This window comes from Myripristis murdjan, chromosome 23 (assembly GCF_902150065.1).
Source record: "Myripristis murdjan chromosome 23, fMyrMur1.1, whole genome shotgun sequence".
Lineage (NCBI taxonomy): Eukaryota > Metazoa > Chordata > Actinopteri > Holocentriformes > Holocentridae > Myripristis > Myripristis murdjan.
This window is the reverse complement of record NC_044002.1, coordinates 16,790,368-16,811,104: the sequence shown is the minus strand read 5'-3', so window position 1 is coordinate 16,811,104 and position 20,737 is coordinate 16,790,368. Positions and strand designations below refer to the sequence as shown.

Sequence of the window (20,737 nt, the reverse complement as noted above, 5' to 3'; positions counted from 1 at the left end):
AAGGTGATACATTTGAGTCAGCATTCGCGGGTGCAAGCTGAATGACAACAAACTATGCCCCACCCTTGTGTCAGCACATGCCCCTGAATGGGCACCCTGCAGGTCAAGAAACCCCGTCGTTTTACTGGTAACGATAACAGGAAACCGACACAACTCACCGAAAACCACAAATCGCATTTAAGATCAAAATCTGCCTGTTACCAATCACATCAGTGTCAAAAAAAATCACCGTCGACGCAGCAACTAACAGCGGCAGTTATTTATATAACGTTAGCGGGTGGTGTGTGTTTTGTTTTATATAGTAAAAAAAAAAAATCAATATTTGTGCTCCTCGGGTCGGATGCGGAGGCAAAGTGAAGTGCAAGATAATTAGCCAACAAACATTTGACTACACAGTTGTCCAAATAAAATGATCAATTACAGTATTTAAAGGCTAATCGTTAATCAACACAGCTTACCAGCGGTTTGAGTCGCTTAGCAACCACGCTGTTTAACTACTATTCCAAGAATTGCACATTGTTTATTATTATTATTATTATTATTATTATTATTATTATATTATTGTGTTAATGTTATTATTATTATTCGCAGTAGTAGTATTGTTGTTGCTGTTAGCATTATTATTATTATTTTAATAATGAAGTGCCGTATTTTATGAGCGTAGTAAGTTTGTGGAGGACATGATTGGTAACATTTCGCAGTGAAGCACGGCGTCCTGTGGCTTCATTTTATTGCCCCTTTCGCCATATTGGAGACCCTACGCCCGGTGACATCATTAGAGCATGTTCCTTCCGTCCGACGCTGTGTGGAGCTGCTTCAGCCGAACGTGAATTGCTAGCAGCAAACCAGGAGACAAAGCAACAAAGTGAACCCCCCTTTTGGATCAATCAAATGTGTCATATTTAACTGTTTAGCAGCCGAAACCCAGTGATCACATCGTAATACTACATGGTACGTATGCCGAGTTGACGTGCGTGTTTAAAGAGGGTTAAATGTGCTCAGGACGTCGTGGTGACTGCTGGTCTGATTCGGATCCCGTGTGGTTCGTGTGTTGTAACGACTGGGTTCTGCCTCGCCAGGTTAGCTACTATGTCCTGTGTGTGTGTATGTGTGTGTGTGTGGCCTAGCTGGCAGCTAACCAGCTAGCTAGTCGCGGTGTCGTCCGACATATACTAAACATCCCCTTAAACCTCTTCCAGCGTTGATAGGATAATTGAGGTAGTTGCATCGCTTCGAATTTGTGCCATACAAATCCATGTGACACGAGGCTTATACCTGTGTCATGTTTTTGTGTGTACATTAGCCCGGTGGCTAAGCTAGTTAGCACCCAGATAGCCACCGTGGTGTTTACTGATGATGTAGCGTAACTGCAGCCAATATTAAAGCTAAATATTTGATATTTGTCTTTATGTGGCGGATGTTTTAGTACATAGGCGTTGTTCAAAACATTCAAAACGGAAGCCGGCGGGTGTATATAAACATTAATGAGCTTGAAACGATAGTTGCAGATGGAAGCTAGTTCACATTGGCTATTTTCTGCTGTCCTGCATCTCACTAGCTCTTCAGCCAAACCCGGAAAAGCTGCCTGTCACCGCTCACTTAGGAAATGGCTTGCTTGTTGCTTGTTTTTCACCTCGTGTTAACTGCAAGTACACGTTCAATCAAGGGCCGATAGCCATTTTTATGTTATTAAGTAAAAATTAAGTGAAAGACATTGTTGAAGAGAGAATATTTATTGTTCTGGTTCTCATAACTGACCGGCTATAGTGGTAGGTTAAATTGTGGACTTTCGGTCTTATAGTGCTGTAGGTCTTCTTGGGCTAGCCAGTTCTATTGTCTTGTTTATTCATGCTGTAAACATGAAGTTTGAACAAATATCAGATTCAGATCAAGTACAATAAACATTAAATTATCTTGGTGCTATTGCTTCTAGCTGGATTTTGATTCTGCTGCACAGACAATAGCAATCTCCAACAATGTATTATTTAGAGCCATGTGTCTATGCAGGTTTTAATATCAGGTGAACTATTTCACCAGTTTATTTCACTACTTAGTCCCCTCCTATATTAGTTCTGAATACTGCAAGACTGCAATTATTTCTATAAAAAGAATAAATGTTACTATAAATATGTGACAGGAGATTTACATACAGTTCTGTAGTCTGTAGAGTGCAGAAGAAGACAGAGTCTGACAGTTCAGAGGTTGAATGGGGTGACAGCTGTGGGGAAGTAGCTGAACAGTGAGTCTTGGTCTTCATGGATGAGTAGCTTTTGCAGGTTTGATAGTAGTTTTGGCTGCCCTTCTCCTCACTGTGATGTGCACATCCTTTATGGAGGGCAGGGAATAGCTGATCACATGTTAAGCAGCATGGACAACTCTCTGGAGGTTTTCTGTGGAACAGGGGTGTGCAGTTGGTACAATCAAAAAATTTTTAGCGTAGGACAAGTAGTAATCTTTCTGCATATATGCTTCCCCAGCATTAACAAAAATTCAGGTTCAGGCACTTTCATTCAAAAGTTTTCAAACAACCCAATATTACCATGGCTATTGCTTTTGTTTGTTTATTTAGATTACATATTTAATCTAGAATATTCTCTCTCTGTCTGTCTCTTTCTCTCTCTCTCTCTGTGTGTTTCTCCCTCTCTGTCTGTATAGGTCCTGCAAAAGGAGGAATTATTCCCATCATAAATGGCGGACAGGAACAAGCAGGCACCCTGTGTTCTCAACAGCTGCACGCACATGACAACAACTGCTTAAGAACTACAATATCAATGACTAAGCCTGAAAAAGACGTAGATTGCATTTGACAACGCAGACCTGATTACTCTGCAGAAACCCTTGGGCTGTTGCGATGGACGGGGAGGACGAGGTCTCTCACATGAATGAGGATATGGTTAATGACCCTAACGGCTCTGTGGAAAGTAAGAAAAGAGAGGCAAAAGGGACGTGTCTGAAAATTGAAGGCCAGGATGGCTATGTGTTCAAATCCTACAGCATTAACCCTCATGAGACTGCAGATGAACAGTCATCTGCCTGTTCCTCAGTAACACTGGCTAAAGACTCTCCCTCTTCTCTCCAGGGGGCAGAACAACATGTATCTTCTCAGGTTGATAAACACTTAGAGTTGGATGAAGCAATGGAGATTAATCCAGCTTCTCCTGCTCTTTCAAACAAAAGCCTAAACACTGATATTGAGGGACTGACCCAGAAAGAAAAGCCTGAAAATGATAATGAAGCAAGTAAACATATCAAAGAGGAGGATGCAGATGCCGATGCAAATGGTGTGGAGGAGGAAACCCAAGAAGATGAAAGATTATCGTTTGATAGTTCCATGGGCCCTTTTGTCACTAGAGATAATGATGACTATAGTAATTTGCTAAGTGGATACACAAGCACCCTTTATGATGTTGCTATGGACGCTGTCACTCAGAGCCTTTTGTCGTCCATGAGGAGCCATGCAAACCCTAGGAAAAAATCTCCTGCCTGGAATCATTTCTGCATATCGCCACGAGACAGTACCAAAGCAATCTGTTTATACTGCATGAAAGAGTTCAGTCGTGGTAAAAATGAGAAAGACCTCAGCACAAGTTGTTTGATGAGGCATGTACGAAGGGCTCACCCCACTGTGCTTTTACAAGACGGAGGAGATGCCTCCTCAAACAATTTGACTAGCTCTCTTGCCACATCTTTGATACCTCCTTCCCCAAACTCACCAAAAAATGGAGACTTGACAAATAGCATTATTACTCCTGCCTCAAAGAACACTTCACCGTCCACCTCCTCAGCTGAAAATTCAGACCCGTCATCCAAAGAAGTGTTATCCAAAGTTGAACCAAAACTAGACTCCTGTGCCAATACTGACACTGCTTGTGGCACGCTCTCATCCTCACATTCCAGTGAAAATAATGGTGAAGACATGTCAGACCTAGGGCCTGAGCGCCTGCCTGGGACCCCCAAAAGCTCTAGTTCCCGTCGCAGATCGGCTGTATGGAAACACTTCTACCTGTCACCTGCTGATAGCTCCAAAGCAGTCTGTATCCACTGCATGAACGAGTTTAGCCGGGGTAAGAATGGGAAAGACCTGGGGACAAGCTGTCTTATTCGTCATATGTGGAGGGCCCACAAAGAGGTTGTCATTGAGGAAAATGGGCAGGGCAATCACATTCCACCGCCCTATACAAACCCACCCTCACTTCTGTCCCGCACACAGATGCAGGACTCACTGGAAATCAAAAAAGAATCACCCCTTCTCCCATCCTCACCGGAAACTATATTAGATGAATTTCCCCAAAGTATGGAAGAAAACATGGATGTGAAAGAGGAAGCTGATGAGGTTTTGAATCTCTCTGGACAGGAGTCCTGTCTCAACCTCTCCTTCAAAGTTCAGGGGGAGGACACACCTTTAACTTCCTCACCATGCGACCTCTCTGAGGGTCCTAGCCTCAATCAGGATCATTCAGTTTTCCAGCAAAACAAGAAAATCATGAAACGGGTGAAATCAGAAGTGTGGCACCATTTCATTGTATCGCCAGTTGACCAGCTCAAAGCACTGTGTCGTTATTGCCCGTGTGTCATCAGCCGGGGGAAGCGGGGTGACTTTGGTACAAGCTGTCTGATGAGACATCTTATGAGACGCCACCCGGACGTCCTGAAAAACCAAAAAAGCACAGATGACAAGGAACCCTCACCCCATCCCTACTCCAGTCTCACTGCAACAGACACAGTTTCAACCAAAGAAACTGAGAGTCCTGCCAGTGAGAAAAAGCCACAAACCCTGTCTGTTTTCAGTAAAAAGACATCAAAACTGTGGAACCATTTCTCCATTTCACCTGCTGACCCCACAAAGGTGGTTTGTTTGCACTGTAGTCGCACAATAAGTCGAGGTAAAAAAACGACTAACCTCGGCACAAGTTGCCTTTTCAGGCACATGCAGAGGTTTCATGGACACGTTCTTGAAAGTAACAATACAATCTCAGGTGATGTGCCGTCTGCTGAAATTCATGTCAAACAAGAGCTCATGGATACTTCTGTGTATGAAGAGAACGGTGAGAGGTTTGATGAACACCACCCGGTTGCCAAAAAAATCACCAAACTCATCGCAGAAATGCTTGCACTGGATCTTCAGCCATCAGCCATGGTAGAGAATGCAGGTCTGAACAGACTACTAGAGTACCTCCAGCCTCAGTATTCTCTGCCTTCCTCCTCTTATTTCACCAGCACTGCCATACCAGACATGTACGAAAGGGTGAAGGAGGTCATGCTCACACACTTGAAAGAGGCCGAAAGTGGTGTTGTCCACTTCACAACTAGTATTTGGGTCAGTAGCCAGACAAGAGAATATCTGACCCTCACTGCCCACTGGGCGACATATGAGTCAAGTGTCAGACCTCAGGGCCAGGACTTTCACTGCTCTGCTCTCCTTAGTGTCTCCCAAATTGACTGTGATCATGATATGCTCAACATCCAGAAGCAGCTTGAGTATCTGTGGGACTCATGGATCACCTCATCAGGGCTGAAAAAGGGGTTCATTGTAACTGATAACAGCGCCATCAGACACGCTTTGGAGGATCGAGACCATGTCACCGTGCAGTGTTTTGGACACACTATAGACCTCATCGTTAGCGAAGCCATAAAGAGCCAGAGAATGGTTCAGAACCTGCTGAGCATTGCACGAAAGATCTGTGAGCGTGTGCACCGCTCAGCAAAGGCCAAGGAGAAGCTGGCCGAGCTCCAGAGGGTTCACCAGCTGCCTGAGAACCAACTGGTTCAGGATATCCCTTCCAAATGGATGACCTCTTTTTTCATGCTCGAGCGGCTCGTGGAACAGAAGAAAGCCATTGACGAGATGTCGATTGAGTGCAATTTCAGGGAAATGATCAGCTGCGATCAGTGGGAGGTGATGATGTCGGTCTGCAATGCACTGAAACCTTTTGAAGTTGCCTGCAGGGAGATGAGCAACCGCACTGCCACTCTTGGGCAAGTCATACCACTCATTCACATCCTAAACAGAAAGATAGACCTGCTGTTTGATGAGACTGTGGGCATAGACAATATGCTCAAATCTTTGAAGGAGGCCATGGTGAGCAGGATGTCTTCAACTCTGCACGACCCACGATACACCTGGGCAACCATGCTAGATCCGCGGTACAAGACCTCACTGTTCACAGAGGAAGAGGCAGAGCGATGTAAACAAGACCTCATCCGAGAACTGGATTTGTCTTTTCCTACCTCAGCTGCAGCTAAGCCTCCGCTGCCCAACGGCTGCAGTGAGGCCTCAGTTTCATCCAACAGCTCCCACTCAAACAAGGACAACCTCTGGTCCCTCATGGCTGACATCCGACACAAGATAAAACAGGAGGAGAAACCAAAATCCTCAGAGTTGACAGTGCTGGAGTACCTAGAGGAAGACATACTTGATCAAAGCTGTGACCCCCTCGACTATTGGAACCTGAAAAAGTTCCTGTGGCCCGAACTTGCCAAAGTAGCTGCCCGATACATGGGCTGCCCTCCCAGCATCGTCCCAGCAGAGACACTGTTCAGCACAGCTAGTATGAACTGTGCCCTAAATCAGCCCAGGCCTTTACTAGAAAACATGGAGGGTCTGCTGTTCCTCAAGGTGAACCTCCCCTTGATTTATTTTCAGTACTGAAGAGTACAGAGCATTAACTTGCAAACCCTTTATCAAGGACCAAGTTACATCGCTGTGAAATGGGTCTTTTGTATCAGGCAAACTGTAAAAGATATCAACTTATACACTGATAGATGGATTCTCAATGCAAAGGCCAGACTTTGAAGGTTTTTAATTGTATTCAGTGTGTACTACTGTTTAACACTTTCGAGCTGATGTGATCACAATGTCTCAGTCAGAAGTGTATCAGGGAGGGAGGGTTTTTTCTAGCTGTAGGGGTTGTTGATACAGTATGTGTTTGCTTGTAAATTGATATGTTTTTGTTCTGTGTCTGCTCTCTCCTTGTGCCTTATCCAAAACTACTTCAGGTCAAAATGCTGTAAATAATTTGTTAAATTGCGCAAATCATGTCAGGATTCTGTTGATTATAGTTTAAAAATAGATGCTGAGTTGTTTTCTGAACGAAAACATGGCCCAAAAATAAATGCTGTGACTGAAAGATGTTTTAAGTTTATGTTATTTAATTCATTCATTGTGAATTTGTGGCTCATGGTACTGTCAGTTAGAAATAGATTATTATTATTCTTTCTTTTTTTTACTTTCTGAAATGTTTTTAATGAGATCATGTATAATATTGCTGTATTTTCAGAATAAGCAGTTTGTTTGGAATATACAATTTGTCTCTTAAGCACAATTTAAGTTTATGTCCAAGGGATTAAATTATGGGTTTATTGTTGAGTAAAACAATGTACTGTACATTTTTATATAAATGACTTCTGAACCTAATTTGATAAATGTTTGAGCATTGAGACTGGAACCATGCAAATTTTGTGGTCTTTGTAAATAAAGGTTTTCCTTATGCAACACCGCTGAAGTTTGTCCTTTTGTTTGATTATAGAAATGAAACTTTTCAGTGGAATATAAGTGAATTTGTCAATAATCTGAAATATTGTAGAACAGAGGCCTGATCCAGGAATACAAATGTCACACTGCTTGAAATATTTGCCCAGTTCTCAGTAAGTTTTATTATCCATCTATTAAAAAAACATACAAAAATACATCATTCTGAGGTAAGGAATATCAAGTTATGTTTTCAAAAGGTAAACATGCTTGGAGAAATTTGAAATACACTGTAGTGGCTAATTTGTATTTTGATCATTTGCATTGCTCAGCATGAGAATAATGATCAGTTTGAAGTCATTACACATGACCAGTAAAGATGCATGACAAAATTATGTTTGAATGCTGGGTATTTACATTTATCCCGGGGAAGAGATTTCTCCCACTGCAGCTACTTGATTAAATAAATAATCTGTAATGTAACATGAAAACTGGAATGTCCTGTGTTGGTCATATCTCCAGGAATAGATGTCCATCAACCCTGTTCCCACCTCTGAGAACACTGTATTACATAGCAACACTAGCTTTGGTCTTATTTTTCAATAAAAAAAAAAAAAAGTGACTCATTGAGTCACAGTCACACCCACTCCAAGTAAATTTACTCTGTCTGTTGCTCGGGTTCAGTCTTTCTCTCCAACAGCACAGCTTTCCTCTCTAGTCGCACACTGACAGGAGGAAAGTGAGATAAGTCCACGGCTATGTTGTTGTAACCTTCTATGAAGGTCAGAGGCTGATGAGTGTCTCGGAGAAGATGTATCTTGGTGACGTTGGCCTCCATCAGAAGGTGGGAGTATGTTTTCATCTCTGGGCTTTCAGGGCTCAGGTCCTCTCGTTTGTCATATCTGTTGATAAACATTACACATAAGTGAAGCCCGGAGAGAAGCCCCAACATGATAATATGATGATAAAACTGTAAAAGACTCACTCCAAAGCACCAACATGTCCACTTACTTCCAGTTCCTGTTTTGCTCCAAAAAGCGAGACACCCCAGTTTCAGCAGCATAGGTGTCAATATGAACAAAGACATCTGAGGGGACAGAGCAAATTATCTTAAAGGAAAAACCCTCACAAATTTAGCTCCTTACAAAAATAGATGATGAAACGGAAGAAAAACTAAGATGAGAAAGCACCCGATAGAGGGCAAATGCTGAAAAGGTGGAAATCCCAGATGACAAGCAAAATTTGATCAAATGATCTTTGAGCAAAGGTTATCTGTAACAACTTTCAGGCAAATCAATTACAGGGTGTAAATATTTACTATAAGATTTAAAAATGTTTATATTAAAAAAAAAAAAACGTATTTTCTCAAAACAAACAAAAAAGTGTGTTTAACTAACCATGACCCTCTACTGTAAACACGTATAAATCCAGGTACATTTGACAGTTTCCACACCAGAAAGTTTAATCAAAATCCACATTTGCACAAACAAAACAGACTATTGACTCCCTGTTATTTTAATATGCCAAAATAAAGCTTAAATTAATTAAAGTTTAAACATAAAAATCAAACAACCTGTTCTCCATAACGAATGTTTTCTACATTACTATGTTTGACATCACCAGGAGCTTGTTGTGCAAACAAATTTGGCGAACTACCTGCATGTGAAGAGGCCTGGATGTGACACTGACCTGCTGTGGCTGGAACAAGCCTGTGTAGCTCCTGCATGGCTCTGCCTCCCGGGTAGTTGTGGTGGGAAACATAGAGAGAAACACTGGAGTACGCAGAGTTGATCAGCAGCTGGCCAACCACAACCAAAGTGCCCAGTTTATACATCCAGGACTTCTGGTAGTTGCTCAAACTGCAGCACAGAAAAGTGAGGAATATCAGAAATTACCTTTACAAAAGGATCCCTCCTGTTTTAGGGTGAGAAATTAACATCATTCAATAGCCATTAAATGTAATCTGGCTTCTGGTAAGTTTTTGAAGTGTTAACTGGCTTAACAGAGAGATCAAAATCAAGTCACAATTCACTACTTGTTGATTTGATTCAATAACGATTTCTTGTTTTTCTGTGAACTACTGAGTTTTGATTCAAGTTTGTAAACCACTCTTCCAGTCAATGATTCAATTCAGCACTTTAAGTCAAAATGCATTCAATAAACATGCAAAAATGTGCAACTACCCTTTAATTAAGAAATGTCAAAAAAAAAAAAAAAATCAAAACAATTTTTGAACATTCTAAAAAAGGTGCATTAAATAGGATACTGTTATATCAACACATTAGATCCTTGTTTGTTTAACTGCAAATTGATTTGATTTAAAGCATTTCACACTGATTCAGACCAAAGTCAAAGCAATTTCTATTGATGTATAGCCGATGTATAGCAGAATGTGTAATCAATGCATTGATGCAATAAATGAACCGCTGCACCTCTACTTACTAATCATTTGGAGGATGTGTAGTATTTAAAAAAATCATATTTGTCTGCTAAATTAGTAAAAGTGACTCTGCCGGTGTGTCTGAAATCCATTAGACACTGTTATCTGCTGAGAAAAAGTCTAATTTTCAGGGTAAACTATAGTATTTTTTGCTGTTTGTTTGTTTTTTCTTACATGAAAGAGCAGCCACGGGCGGCCACCAGATTCAGCACAGGGAAAGTGTAGATGATGAAGCGCAGCTCCTTGTGGGGCAGCAGCGAGTAGATGAGGATGAAGCCTACAGTGGGGAGCAGCAGCAGCCGCATCCGCCTGTCCAGGAGGCCGAGGGGGACGAAGAGCAGCGTGCAGCCCAGGGCCCGAGGCACCGCCGAGTAGAAGTACCACAGAAAGGGGGAGGTTTACTGGGGAGACGAATGTCAAGGAGAGCTGCAACGCCGAGACAAGGGCTTTGAAAAACACTTTACTTCGCTGGCTTAAAAGCAGATAAAAAGCTATGAAAACTGGTTCAGCAAGTGAATTCAAATAGCTAAAAAGCAGTCGCGTATCGATGTAAACTGAAGGATATTCCCCAGTTGGAGCTTTTGTTGAGGATGGTGTTGTACCACAAAACCTGACCTTCAGGCCACAGCAGCTTCCCCCAAAAGAAGGAGTCAACAGCCACAGTCAGAGCTGCAAAAAAAAAAAAAAAAAAAAGGAAATCACAGACAAGGCTTTTAAAAATAGAAGCTTCCAGGTCCCCAATTTTAAGCACATGGTCAATTCGATAAGCTTCTTTTATCTTGAATGTTTAAGTGCCATTGTTAATATATTGATCAGAAAAGTGTGAAATCCCATTGAGATGCTGAAGCCGAGTAAAGCAGTGATGGAGTCTATGACTTTATTGCACTGTCGTTTACTGTAGGTGTATGCATGTGTATTTGTTCAGCACTCACCCAGTGACAAGACCCCGGCCGGCACAGCGTAGTAAAACAGCTCGAGTAGCCGCAGCTTCCTGCTCAGCAGCGACATCAGCAACATGAGACCCAGGAAGATGCAGAGCTCTGACCGGAACACAATGATGACCAGAGCCGAGAGGCCGATGAAGGAGCCGTGTTTTTGTCCCATCCAAGATGTGAACGCCAAGAGAACTGTGGACAGAAACATACACCTGTCATGCCTCTTCCTTGTTTGTTTTGTTCACAAATTATGGCTCATTGGTAAATTTGTAGTTGGCTTTGTAAGTCCAGGAAATCACCACCTTTAGAAAATCATTGGCTGTTGGTTCGTTTGCATCAACCTTTGTCTAAAAAGTGCATTATATTAATCCAAACCTGACATCTGAAACAACTTATGGCACGACCAGGCCAGAAAACTATATTTTTCATCCACTGACTGAAAAACAAGCAAAGTGCATATCATGTCTGATGATAATAATCAGCTTTTCCCTCATTTTTCTGCATTAGACTTACACCTCAGATTGTCCAAAGTGATGTAAAATATGATGAAAACTTTTCGCAATAAGATTCATTTATCAAACCAAATGAAATCCAGATTTAATGCTTGAATTAGAAGCCTCCTGTCATCTTCAGCTCCATGTTTAATGTCTCTAAATACATGATTAACATTTTTTTTTTTTTTTTTTGCTTCATATTTCATGACCTTTACTAATTTACTGGGGACAAGTGGGTAAACATAAAATTACCATGATGATGTGTTTTCAATATCCTGTACACATTTTGTACATGCTGCTGTTTTTTGGGGGGTCAACTTGACCTCAGGCTGGTTTAGCTGTTTAAAACATATAAGAATTATCAACATTTGACACAAACATTTGTTTTAGTTGTTTAAGACGACACTCAGGACACAAATCATGCCGTTTATAATCTTCAAAAAACTTCCTTCTGCTTCAGGGCGCTCATTTAACATACCCACACCGGTAGCAGTGCCAGAACCACTGACAGTTCATATAACATTTGTTTTATTTTAAGGCCTATTTAGGTAGTGAACAAGAAACATCAAGTACCTGATACATAAACTTGGGTAACATTTTGTATCATAGTAATTTTCTGGAGGTTTGAATCGCTGGAGTCAAATTGACCTGATAAAAATGTTTTTAAAGGTAACAGGAGGGTTATAATTCTGCAGCTTGAATATCACTGAGTTTAATATATGTGCTTACTATCAGCCGGAAAACAGATCTGCTCATAAGTATAACTGTGAGCTTATTGTTGCTGGTGCATTTTACCTATCGGCAGTGCAAAAACATTGGGGAGAGTCCTGGTGCTGTAGAACATGAGATGAAACTGGGAGCCGCAAGTCACACAGAAGAGTCCCGCGACTGTGGAGCCAAACTGCCTCCTCACCTCCCTCTGCATGTGCCACAGCGCCCCGATCACACACACCCCCAGGCAGCCTCGCACTGCCCAGAGAACAGGGTGCAGAAACAAAAAAAAAAAAAAAAAAAAAAAAAGAGAGAGAGAGAAGCATCACAAGTGAGCAGTGCAGAGTTTCTATCTGCTACTTTCATTTGCACTGCTGTTTTCATAGCACAGCATGCATGCAAAATCTTTAAAACAGCACATTTATATTTATTAAGGGCTGATATTGGAGTTATTGGGGGTGTCATTCAGCTACCTATCAGCTGTGTGCAGAGTTTGGGTGCATCCAGCAGAGATGAGAGCAACACAGCAGGGGAGCACAGGGTGGAGAGCAGCAGGGGGCCGAGGAAGGTCCGGGGCACCACACCGGGGAACTCATGATGGTCGTACTGGAAAACAGGCAAGGCACTGTTGCTACACACACACACACACACACACACACACACAGCTAGCCATGTTAGCTTGACACATCCAGTGGCTGTGTGTGAGCCGCTTACCTTGTCAAAGTCAAGTCTGTGGTAGAGAATGTCGTGTGCCGCTTGCAGGTTAAAGCTCTCCTCGACTTTAGTGAACGGGCAAATAAATAAGTGTAACAGCGCCACGGATATCAACAAAAACAGCAGAGGTAGCCCCAAAACATTTCTTTTTTCAGCCATGACAGCTGTCAAAAGTGGGTCAACTTCCGGTTTAGCCGGGAAGTGAACGGTGTAGTTACTATCACCAAAAAAAAAAAAAAAAAAAAAAAAATGTTATTTTGCTCGTGAAATTAATGATATATCATTACGAAAGCCCACTTTTTTTCCGTTTCTAATTCATTCACAAAGAAAAATATTAACATTACTTTTTCAAATCCACTACTCCTGCAACATTCACGTGGGTGAAGCCTTTGTCCCGCGCGTGGCGGCTTGTGATTGGCTTGGTTTTTGATTGACAGGCGGAAACAGCAAATCGCCACAAGCCACAATTCGATCAAGGGGCTGACGCGGAAATCTAAAATCGTCCCGTTTTTTACCTCTACACCCGGCATGTAAATATGACTTTGTCACGCTTTGCGTAGATAACGGTGACATAGATTTAATGTTTAGACCGGCTCGTTTAGATGTGCCCGGGGCGTGCGGCGCATTCACATCTGTAGCTAGCTCGCTGGCAAGTGGCTAAAGTGTGTGTCTTGATATGAAACTTTGTGCCTGAATCCATCCGCTTGAAAATGCTGTCCGCCGGTGTGGTGCTGCGGCTCCTGTGGCTATTGTCCTGTTTAACTCTTGTTGTACTGTTTCAACTCACTGATGCCAAGAGAGATTTAAAAAGCGCCTGTTCTACCTGTCAGCAGATCACTGATAATTTCAGCAAGGTGAGTGTGCACGTCCAAAAGCCTCTTCTGCTTGTTTTCTTAATTAAGACCATGCAAGGATGCCTTTTTTCCAATTAATGATCTGAGTTAAATGGTGCCAGATGTGCAGTTTTCCTGTCTTATACACACACTAGTTTCTTTAATCCTCTCCCACTCATGTGTTTGTGTCTGCCTCTCCCCGCACTGACTGAAACATGGACTGTGTGTGTGTGTGTGTGTGTGTGTGTGTGTGTGTGTGTGTGTGTGTGTGTGTGTGTGTGTGTGTTGTGTGTTTCAGGGCTTTGACAGGACAGCAAAGCAGAACTTTGGTGGAGGCAACACGGCCTGGGAGGAGAGGAAGCTGTCCAAATATGAGACCAGGTGAGGCGGTCAGGTGCATCCTGTCACCCGGTCACCGTGACACAGCAAACATCCATCTGAAGGTCATCACAGTCTCTGTTTGTTTTGCTGTTGCACACAAGAGAGGAGCCTCTTCATCCTCCTGCCACAGCAGCTGATACTAGTGGTGTCACAATAACTAAAATCACAATACTACTGAAGTATTAGGGATGGGAATCAACAAGAATACCCGCGATGCCATGCAATGCACGACACTTGGGTGCCGATTTGATAAGGTATTGCAATTCTGCCACCAAAGGCAGGTATTACAAGCTTGTCGGTCAAATTTGCGTTGAGCTCTCAACGTTTCCTGCAGGCCTAAAGACGGCCCACAGATGGCAGGCTGTGCTCGCTCTCAACAAATGAGAGTTGGAGCACAGAGCTGCATTTCCTCCTGCACTGCACAAAATATCAACACACCAGAGAAGCTTACCCCCCTAAATTTCACCACAACTTAAGAAAATATTGTACAAAATAACAAAATCCTTCTATTTTTTTTTTTTTTTTTTTTTGGAGAAAGACATGAGTAGCAACAAAAGGTGTGATCTTAACCTAATATGGGCAATATGAGCTTGCATGTTGGTCTTATTACCACAATATTTGGCTTTTTCGAGGTGTAGTTTGCATGCAGCGGTGCTCCCGTCTAACTCATTTTAGACTTTTTACAAGCATCCAGCACCTTGACACAACTTGTTCTGGAAGTTAATTCCATTGCAACATCGCCTCCAGAGGGTGTGTGTGCGTGTGTGTGCAGATTGGAATAGTTAATAGATGAAGGACTAGACTGAGCCTCAGTCTGTTTTTTGATAGAAATCAAACAGCTGAAAACATTCAGCAGCATAAATCAACCTGCCATGTCTTGAACTGGTCACCAGTCTGTGTAAACTAGTCGACCAAACTGGTGCCAGGAGCCAAATATGAGACTGTTTCACTTCCACAGCTGAAACGACGGACCAGTCATCATCAAACATCTGTGAAGTTTCTCCAACTCTGTGGAAGTTTTAAATGTTCAAATATGCTACTTAGTATTATGCCAGTTTCAAAGTTATGTTATTATGACATTTGCTGGTGTATCTGTTCTCAAAACCAACTTCAGTACACAAAAAGTACAAAATCTCCCGGTACTTCAATCCACACGGGTTGGTTACATAAGTTGATGAGATTTTTGGAATAGCAAAGTGCAGTTGAAACAATAGCTCACTGCCTGCCAAAGTGTCTGGTAGAGGAGACAAACCGAGCCGCAGCCAAAATGGAGCAACATTTGGCCAGTGTCTGTCGACTTGTCCTGCCGGTTGGTTGTACCAGAAAGTGGCAGACAGTTTGTTTTCCCTGCACAATTACGCAAATCTTAGACTAACTTTTTGTGCAGCTCTTTTCTCATTTATCACACGGTGTAATCAGTATTTCGCCTCTTGTTTTTCCTATCTCTTTTCTTCCCTTTCAACTTCTTGTGCCTTCATGTTTTTCTTTTTTTGTGTGTGTGTTTCTCGTCAATATCTTTGCTCTTGTTTGCAGCGAGATCCGTCTGATGGAGATTGTGGAGGGGCTGTGTGACAGCAGCAGCTTCGAGTGCAATTGCATGGTAGAAGAACACGAGGACCTGTTTGAGACCTGGTGGTTCAAAAGGTGAGCGTTGGTTGTGGGTTTATTGTGAGTCTGGGAGCCACACATTTCAGTGTAGCCAGCAGTCGGTTTAATCTCCTAAGACCCAAAGTACTTTGTGTAATAGAAAAAAAAAAACTGGCACACCAACCAGCCACATCAGTATTATTAAACTGCTGGTTTGCATTCTATTCAATAAATGAGATTTCAGTCACTTGACTTAATAATCATTTTCTCTTTTGTCTTGCCTTCTTATTGCAATGCAGGAAAACAAAACACCCCGATCTGCATAAGTGGTTCTGCATTGAGTCCCTCAAAGTCTGTTGTCCAAAGGGAACATTTGGCCCTGACTGCAACGGTGAGCACAAAGCCCCAGGACAGCAATTTGCATGTACAATTGCTCTGTGACATTGGTTAATTTTTGTGGCAGTGCACCGCAAACAGATCTGACAACCACAGATAGTTATTTATTAACTGTGCTTTTTGCATTGAACACACAGGCGCCTCCACTGCTAATTGTGTGCATCTTGCCCACTCGTGCCAGTCAAGTAACTTCAAAAAAATGTAGGTCGATTTCACGTCGGTGCGGTTTTCTGATTTTTCAAAGCCTGTGTGGGGGGCTCGGAGAGACCTTGCCATGGCAACGGAGCGTGTGACGGCGACGGGACGCGCGGCGGGAACGGGAAATGCAGCTGTGACCACGGCTACGAGGGGGAGTTCTGCCTGGACTGCATCGACGGCTACTTCAACGAAGTCAGGAATGACACCTTCTCTCTGTGCACAGGTGCCGTTCACTGAGGTTTTCACTGACTGCCATGTTTTCGGAGTCCTGACATTAATATCTGTAAAGAACCAAAGCGAAGACCGATCAGCGAGTCTGTAGCGAATGTGGATTTGAGCGTCCCCGTCTCTTTCAGAATGCCACACTTCCTGCAAGACCTGCTCTGGAGCAACCAATCAGGACTGCGATGAGTGCAAGGAAGGCTGGGAGGAGGACGAACAGGAAGCTTGTGTCGGTAAGAGGACCAGTTAGAGGTTTCCTTACGGTAGTTTCTAAATGTCAAGTAGAAATTAATGAGCAGTCCTCCACATCTAAGTGGGCAGGGCATGGCATTCTCATTGTTAGGAGTTTAATTTCCAAAGTGGCCACTTATGAGAAGTGCACTGATAAAATCATCCAAGTGGCCAATATTAGTGCTATTCTTAAGACAATAGTTTTAGCTGCCCTATAAAACAAAATTTCAATGAACAAGCATGATTTTAATGACCTACTCAGTCCGATGTAGAAAAAGACATGGGGAATTTAAAGGCTTAGATTATGTTCTGTTTGGATTTGGATACCAGTCTTGTTTATTGCAGTTCATTTGATCCATCACAGATATAAATGAATGCTCCAAAGACTCTCCATGTAATGAAGATCAGTACTGTCTCAACACAGACGGTTCCTATTCCTGCAAAGGTAAGAACAGAAATTTCCCAAGTGCCATTTTCTTTATTCTGTTGTGAAGAACATTTTGCCCCATAAGCTTTGCACACAGTAAGCATGTTGAAATAATTTATAATATACAGTGTATTGTTGCTGTCCTAGAATATGACAGGTTCCAACGGTATTTAGGAAATTTCTTAAATGAACTAAAAACGGTGTCTAGAGCAAGTCTGATTTAACAAAAAAAAAATAAAAATTAACATAATTCATAAAGTAGGTGTCAAACAGGAATCATCATCTGGTTCCTTGTCTAAATATGTGAATGGCGCATTTATAAAAAGGCAGTTGAAGTGACTGTTGTAGCAGTGGCGGCTTTAGAAACGGAGCATTGTGCTGTCGCGCTTGCCTTCGCTGGGTTAACCTTGTGCTCTGTTCACGTCTCCTGTGTTTGCCGGTGCCAGCTTGTGACAAGGTGTGCTCCAGCTGCACCGGCGCCGGTCCTGATAAGTGCCAGGCCTGTGCTAGTGGGTACCACGACGTAGAGGGCACCTGCACAGGTAGGATCTTGGCTATGCTTCACTGTTTGAGGGATTTTGTTCCAAAATGCTGTATATCCATTTTGGAAGGGGGGGAAAAGAATCATGCCTGAGATTCAAGAGTCATTGTTTCTGTTTTTGCAAGCAGAATCGTTAAGATGACTCATAACTTTACTACCATCAATCATTTTCTTAAAAACATCATTATTTCAAAATGGTGAGCATCTAAATTTGGAATTTAACTCTTCATTTATTTATTGTCTCTAACTGTCCCTCCACAGATTTCTTTCTCTCATATTTATTTTCTAGCCCTTTGAGCTTCCATTGGTCTTTACTTTTTAACATTACTGAATACACTGAATGTACAAAAAAGATCCTTAATACTGACTTGCACTCCGTTTTGCACAGTCAAAGTTTATTTGGGGAACGAGCAAGCAGTCCCTTCTTTTAACCTTTTTCTCCTCCCTTACACAAGTCAAATGGATTTAATAAGGGATCACAGTTGCCACCTGAATTCAGCTTTTAAAAGAAAACAAAATTCCCTGTGAAATGTACAAACGTTTTATTTGATGTTTCTGGTCTTTCATTAGCAGAAATGAACATTTTTGTCATCCAGATTATTTTAAGGCATCCCTCTGCCTGTTCAGTTATACTGCTGGTTTATAGTGTTTTGGTTTGGTCTTGGATGAGTCTCATGCAAGATAAAACTATTGGTTCACTCCGATCTGATGTGTTTCGTGGTATGTTGCCAGATATTGATGAGTGTTCCCAGGCCGAGCCGGTATGCACCGAGGAGCACCAGGAGTGTGTCAACACTAAAGGCAGCCACTTGTGTATCTGCATAAGTGGCTACGAGGAGCAAGACGGAGTGTGTGTCCAAACACCACAGCCAGGTCAGGATCGCTGATGGTTTCAGTACTAGATTCATACAATGTGTGTGAGAAAGCTGAGCAAAGTGTGTACATCGGCACAAGTTAAATAAGCCATTTTTTTTTTTTTAATCACGGTGGTTAATAAATTAGTTGAATGTTTTCTTTTTGTTTCTTCATGGTTTCATTCTCAGAAAAAGAGGAGGAACCGGAGGAGTCAGAGACCACCACAAACCCACATGATGACCTCTGACCTCAGAGCAGGGACCAAGTGGAGCAAATCGGGGGAAAAACTGTTGGAATATCTGGAGGCTGAGCATTGGGACATCTTCACCTCACTGTGGTGTCTGAGGACACTCCTTTTAAACATTTTGACTACATGGCACTTAGCGCACAGAATCCACAAAGCTGTCAAGACGGACTTTTCAACCTGTGGTTCATGGGTAAAAGGACAAAAAAAAGAGACATTTTCAGCTCTGAGCATCCTGGTCATTGTTGCTTTTCTGCTGTCGCTCAAACTACCACATGTTGTCTTTATTTGTTGTCTGGTTTTACAAACAAATTCTTGGTTATGAAGATGATTCAATAAAAATAAATGACATTAAATACAAATAAGGCTTGTCAAAATGGATGTGGTCTTGATGGACAGCCACACATTTTTTTTCTTGATTTTTTTTTTTCTTTTATATTCTAAACTTATTTCATTCATATTTTAATATGTTTAATATTTTCAAGCAAATGCGAAATGCCTGAAGTTAACAGATTTTTCTTTTTTTTTTTAAACATTTATTTATTTAAGGGTGATAGTATGCTGTAGTGAATATAAATAGCCACAGGGTGGCACTCTAACCTTATGGAAATATAGACTCTCTCCTTCTCAGTCTACAGATGGGAGCATAATTACCCTGGGTATACTTTGTAGGAGGAAAAAAATGGAGAAACAGCAGTATTTTAAGGCTGGGTAGGGTGCCTCTCTGTTGTTACTTATATCTTACCCTGCACTTAGCACATACAGCCATCTCAGATTTATTACCAGATTTAAGTGTTGTTTACTGTGGCGAATCTACATGCAGTAATTAGTGATGCATTGTTACTCTACAATGTTATAGCATTTACGTTCACAACATCAATTTACTGGCAGTGCGTTCCAAAAGCATCCTCATGCCAGCGTCTTCTTGTGGTGTAGCCTATTGTAAGTCAGCAGCGCCACCATCACTCCAGTGCTGGGATGCTTTTTGGGAAGGCCCTCCTTTGCCCGGTTGGATCAAAGCATATTTCTCTAACCTAAGTCTCACCTTGTAATCAGTGCTTCCCGGCTTCCTCTGGGATGATGTCAGCTGTTTTGACTCGGCAGGTCTGCCGAGGTGGAGAAACAGCCAGTCGAGACCTGTCTGAGCTGGTAGTGAGGCAGCTGAGATGCAATCACACTATGCCCCCCCGCCCCCCACCCCCTCCGTTCTCCGCTTTTCATCTCTGCCTGTTAACTCCACTGTAAGCCTTAGTTTTACCGTTGCTCTTGGCATCCTGCTTGAAAAGGTATTATGAAGGAAGATGGGAAGAGACAGTGATTACTGGTGTAGAGGTAAAACTCAGGATGGAATATTGGAGTGAATTAACTCAATTCCTAAAAGATGTAATCCTTGTTATGCTCCTTATCTCCACAATTTTGGTCTGACAGGTAGGAGTCATGAATGCCAATTATTTTTCATTACCATCTTGGTGGACAATTTCATCCAAAGAAACTTGCAATGAGTGCAACAGCAGAACAAGCTGTAGTTCATGTATCACCAACACTGCAAGCAGCCAAATAAACACAAGGGACAAAATGACTCTGCCAAGACAGCAGGAGAAGTAAAAATGTTGTCGGCCTATTTGTAATGTTCATGTATCATTGACAATAAAGCATCTCCAGGGGACACAGATAAACAGTTTGTCTTTATGAGATGGGTGAGGCAAGATGAGGGCCAAAGAGACGAGGAAAGCAAGGGAGATAAATAGGGCATTAGCATGAGTCAGCATACCTACAATTGACTCCACTCATCTAGGGGGAGTACAGCCTGTCTAGCTTTTCATAGCAGGTTGACACATATATGGGAAAGAGCTGTTATGATGCCTCATTGCTTGGAAACAGGGTGAACGATCTGCTGTAAGTGCCTGAGTGATACAATGGAGAACAGCAGTGAGGAAAGTTTGTGATCATGTCCCGGCAAGCTGATGCTCTGAGTGACTGTAAGGTGCCATGAATAATCACCAGAGACTCAGACAGGGTCTTAAATCATCAAATGATTTATGATCAGTTTCATTTATCAC

General features: G+C 42.2%; 3 protein-coding genes across 3 annotated transcripts; 2 read left to right on the top strand and 1 right to left on the bottom strand.

Annotated features, from left to right (window-relative positions):
- Nucleotides 1-715: 715 nt before the first annotated feature.
- Nucleotides 716-7,495, top strand: zbed4 (zinc finger, BED-type containing 4). The gene is made up of 2 exons (XM_030046330.1): nucleotides 716-951; nucleotides 2,656-7,495. Exon 2 carries the CDS (start codon nucleotides 2,852-2,854, stop codon nucleotides 6,647-6,649), a length of 3,798 nt encoding a protein of 1,265 aa, XP_029902190.1. The 5' UTR covers nucleotides 716-951; nucleotides 2,656-2,851; the 3' UTR covers nucleotides 6,650-7,495.
- A 134-nt stretch (nucleotides 7,496-7,629) lies between these two features.
- Nucleotides 7,630-12,939, bottom strand: alg12 (ALG12 alpha-1,6-mannosyltransferase). Its single transcript, XM_030046333.1, has 9 exons — nucleotides 12,763-12,939; nucleotides 12,522-12,654; nucleotides 12,133-12,306; nucleotides 10,841-11,035; nucleotides 10,474-10,577; nucleotides 10,083-10,306; nucleotides 9,158-9,327; nucleotides 8,480-8,555; nucleotides 7,630-8,370 (listed from the first exon to the last, which is right to left on the bottom strand). Exons 1-9 carry the CDS (start codon nucleotides 12,919-12,921, stop codon nucleotides 8,127-8,129), a joined length of 1,479 nt encoding a protein of 492 aa, XP_029902193.1. The 5' UTR covers nucleotides 12,922-12,939; the 3' UTR covers nucleotides 7,630-8,126.
- Nucleotides 12,940-13,229: 290 nt separating this feature from the next.
- Nucleotides 13,230-19,034, top strand: creld2 (CRELD disulfide isomerase 2). The gene is made up of 10 exons (XM_030045347.1): nucleotides 13,230-13,616; nucleotides 13,894-13,976; nucleotides 15,510-15,620; nucleotides 15,863-15,954; nucleotides 16,204-16,380; nucleotides 16,514-16,612; nucleotides 16,975-17,055; nucleotides 17,484-17,579; nucleotides 18,311-18,451; nucleotides 18,622-19,034. The coding sequence occupies exons 1-10, from the start codon at nucleotides 13,473-13,475 to the stop codon at nucleotides 18,678-18,680; spliced, it is 1,083 nt and encodes a 360-aa protein (XP_029901207.1). The 5' UTR covers nucleotides 13,230-13,472; the 3' UTR covers nucleotides 18,681-19,034.
- The last annotated feature ends 1,703 nt before the right edge of the window (nucleotides 19,035-20,737 follow it).

Bases quoted from the DNA above. Each gene is read 5' to 3' on its own strand.
- zbed4 (XM_030046330.1), top strand. From the start codon at position 2,852: ATGGACGGGGAGGACGAGGTCTCTCACATGAATGAGGATATGGTTAAT.
- alg12 (XM_030046333.1), bottom strand. From the start codon at position 12,921: ATGGCTGAAAAAAGAAATGTTTTGGGGCTACCTCTGCTGTTTTTGTTG. The intron at 11,036-12,132 runs GTAAAATGCACC...TTCTGTCCACAG, and splicing joins TGTTTTTGCACTGCCGATAG to TTCTCTTGGCGTTCACATCT. The intron at 8,371-8,479 runs GTAAGTGGACAT...GTTTATCAACAG, and splicing joins GAGCAAAACAGGAACTGGAA to ATATGACAAACGAGAGGACC.
- creld2 (XM_030045347.1), top strand. From the start codon at position 13,473: ATGCTGTCCGCCGGTGTGGTGCTGCGGCTCCTGTGGCTATTGTCCTGT. The intron at 15,955-16,203 runs GTGAGCACAAAG...GATTTTTCAAAG, and splicing joins ATTTGGCCCTGACTGCAACG to CCTGTGTGGGGGGCTCGGAG. The intron at 17,056-17,483 runs GTAAGAACAGAA...TGCCGGTGCCAG, and splicing joins CGGTTCCTATTCCTGCAAAG to CTTGTGACAAGGTGTGCTCC.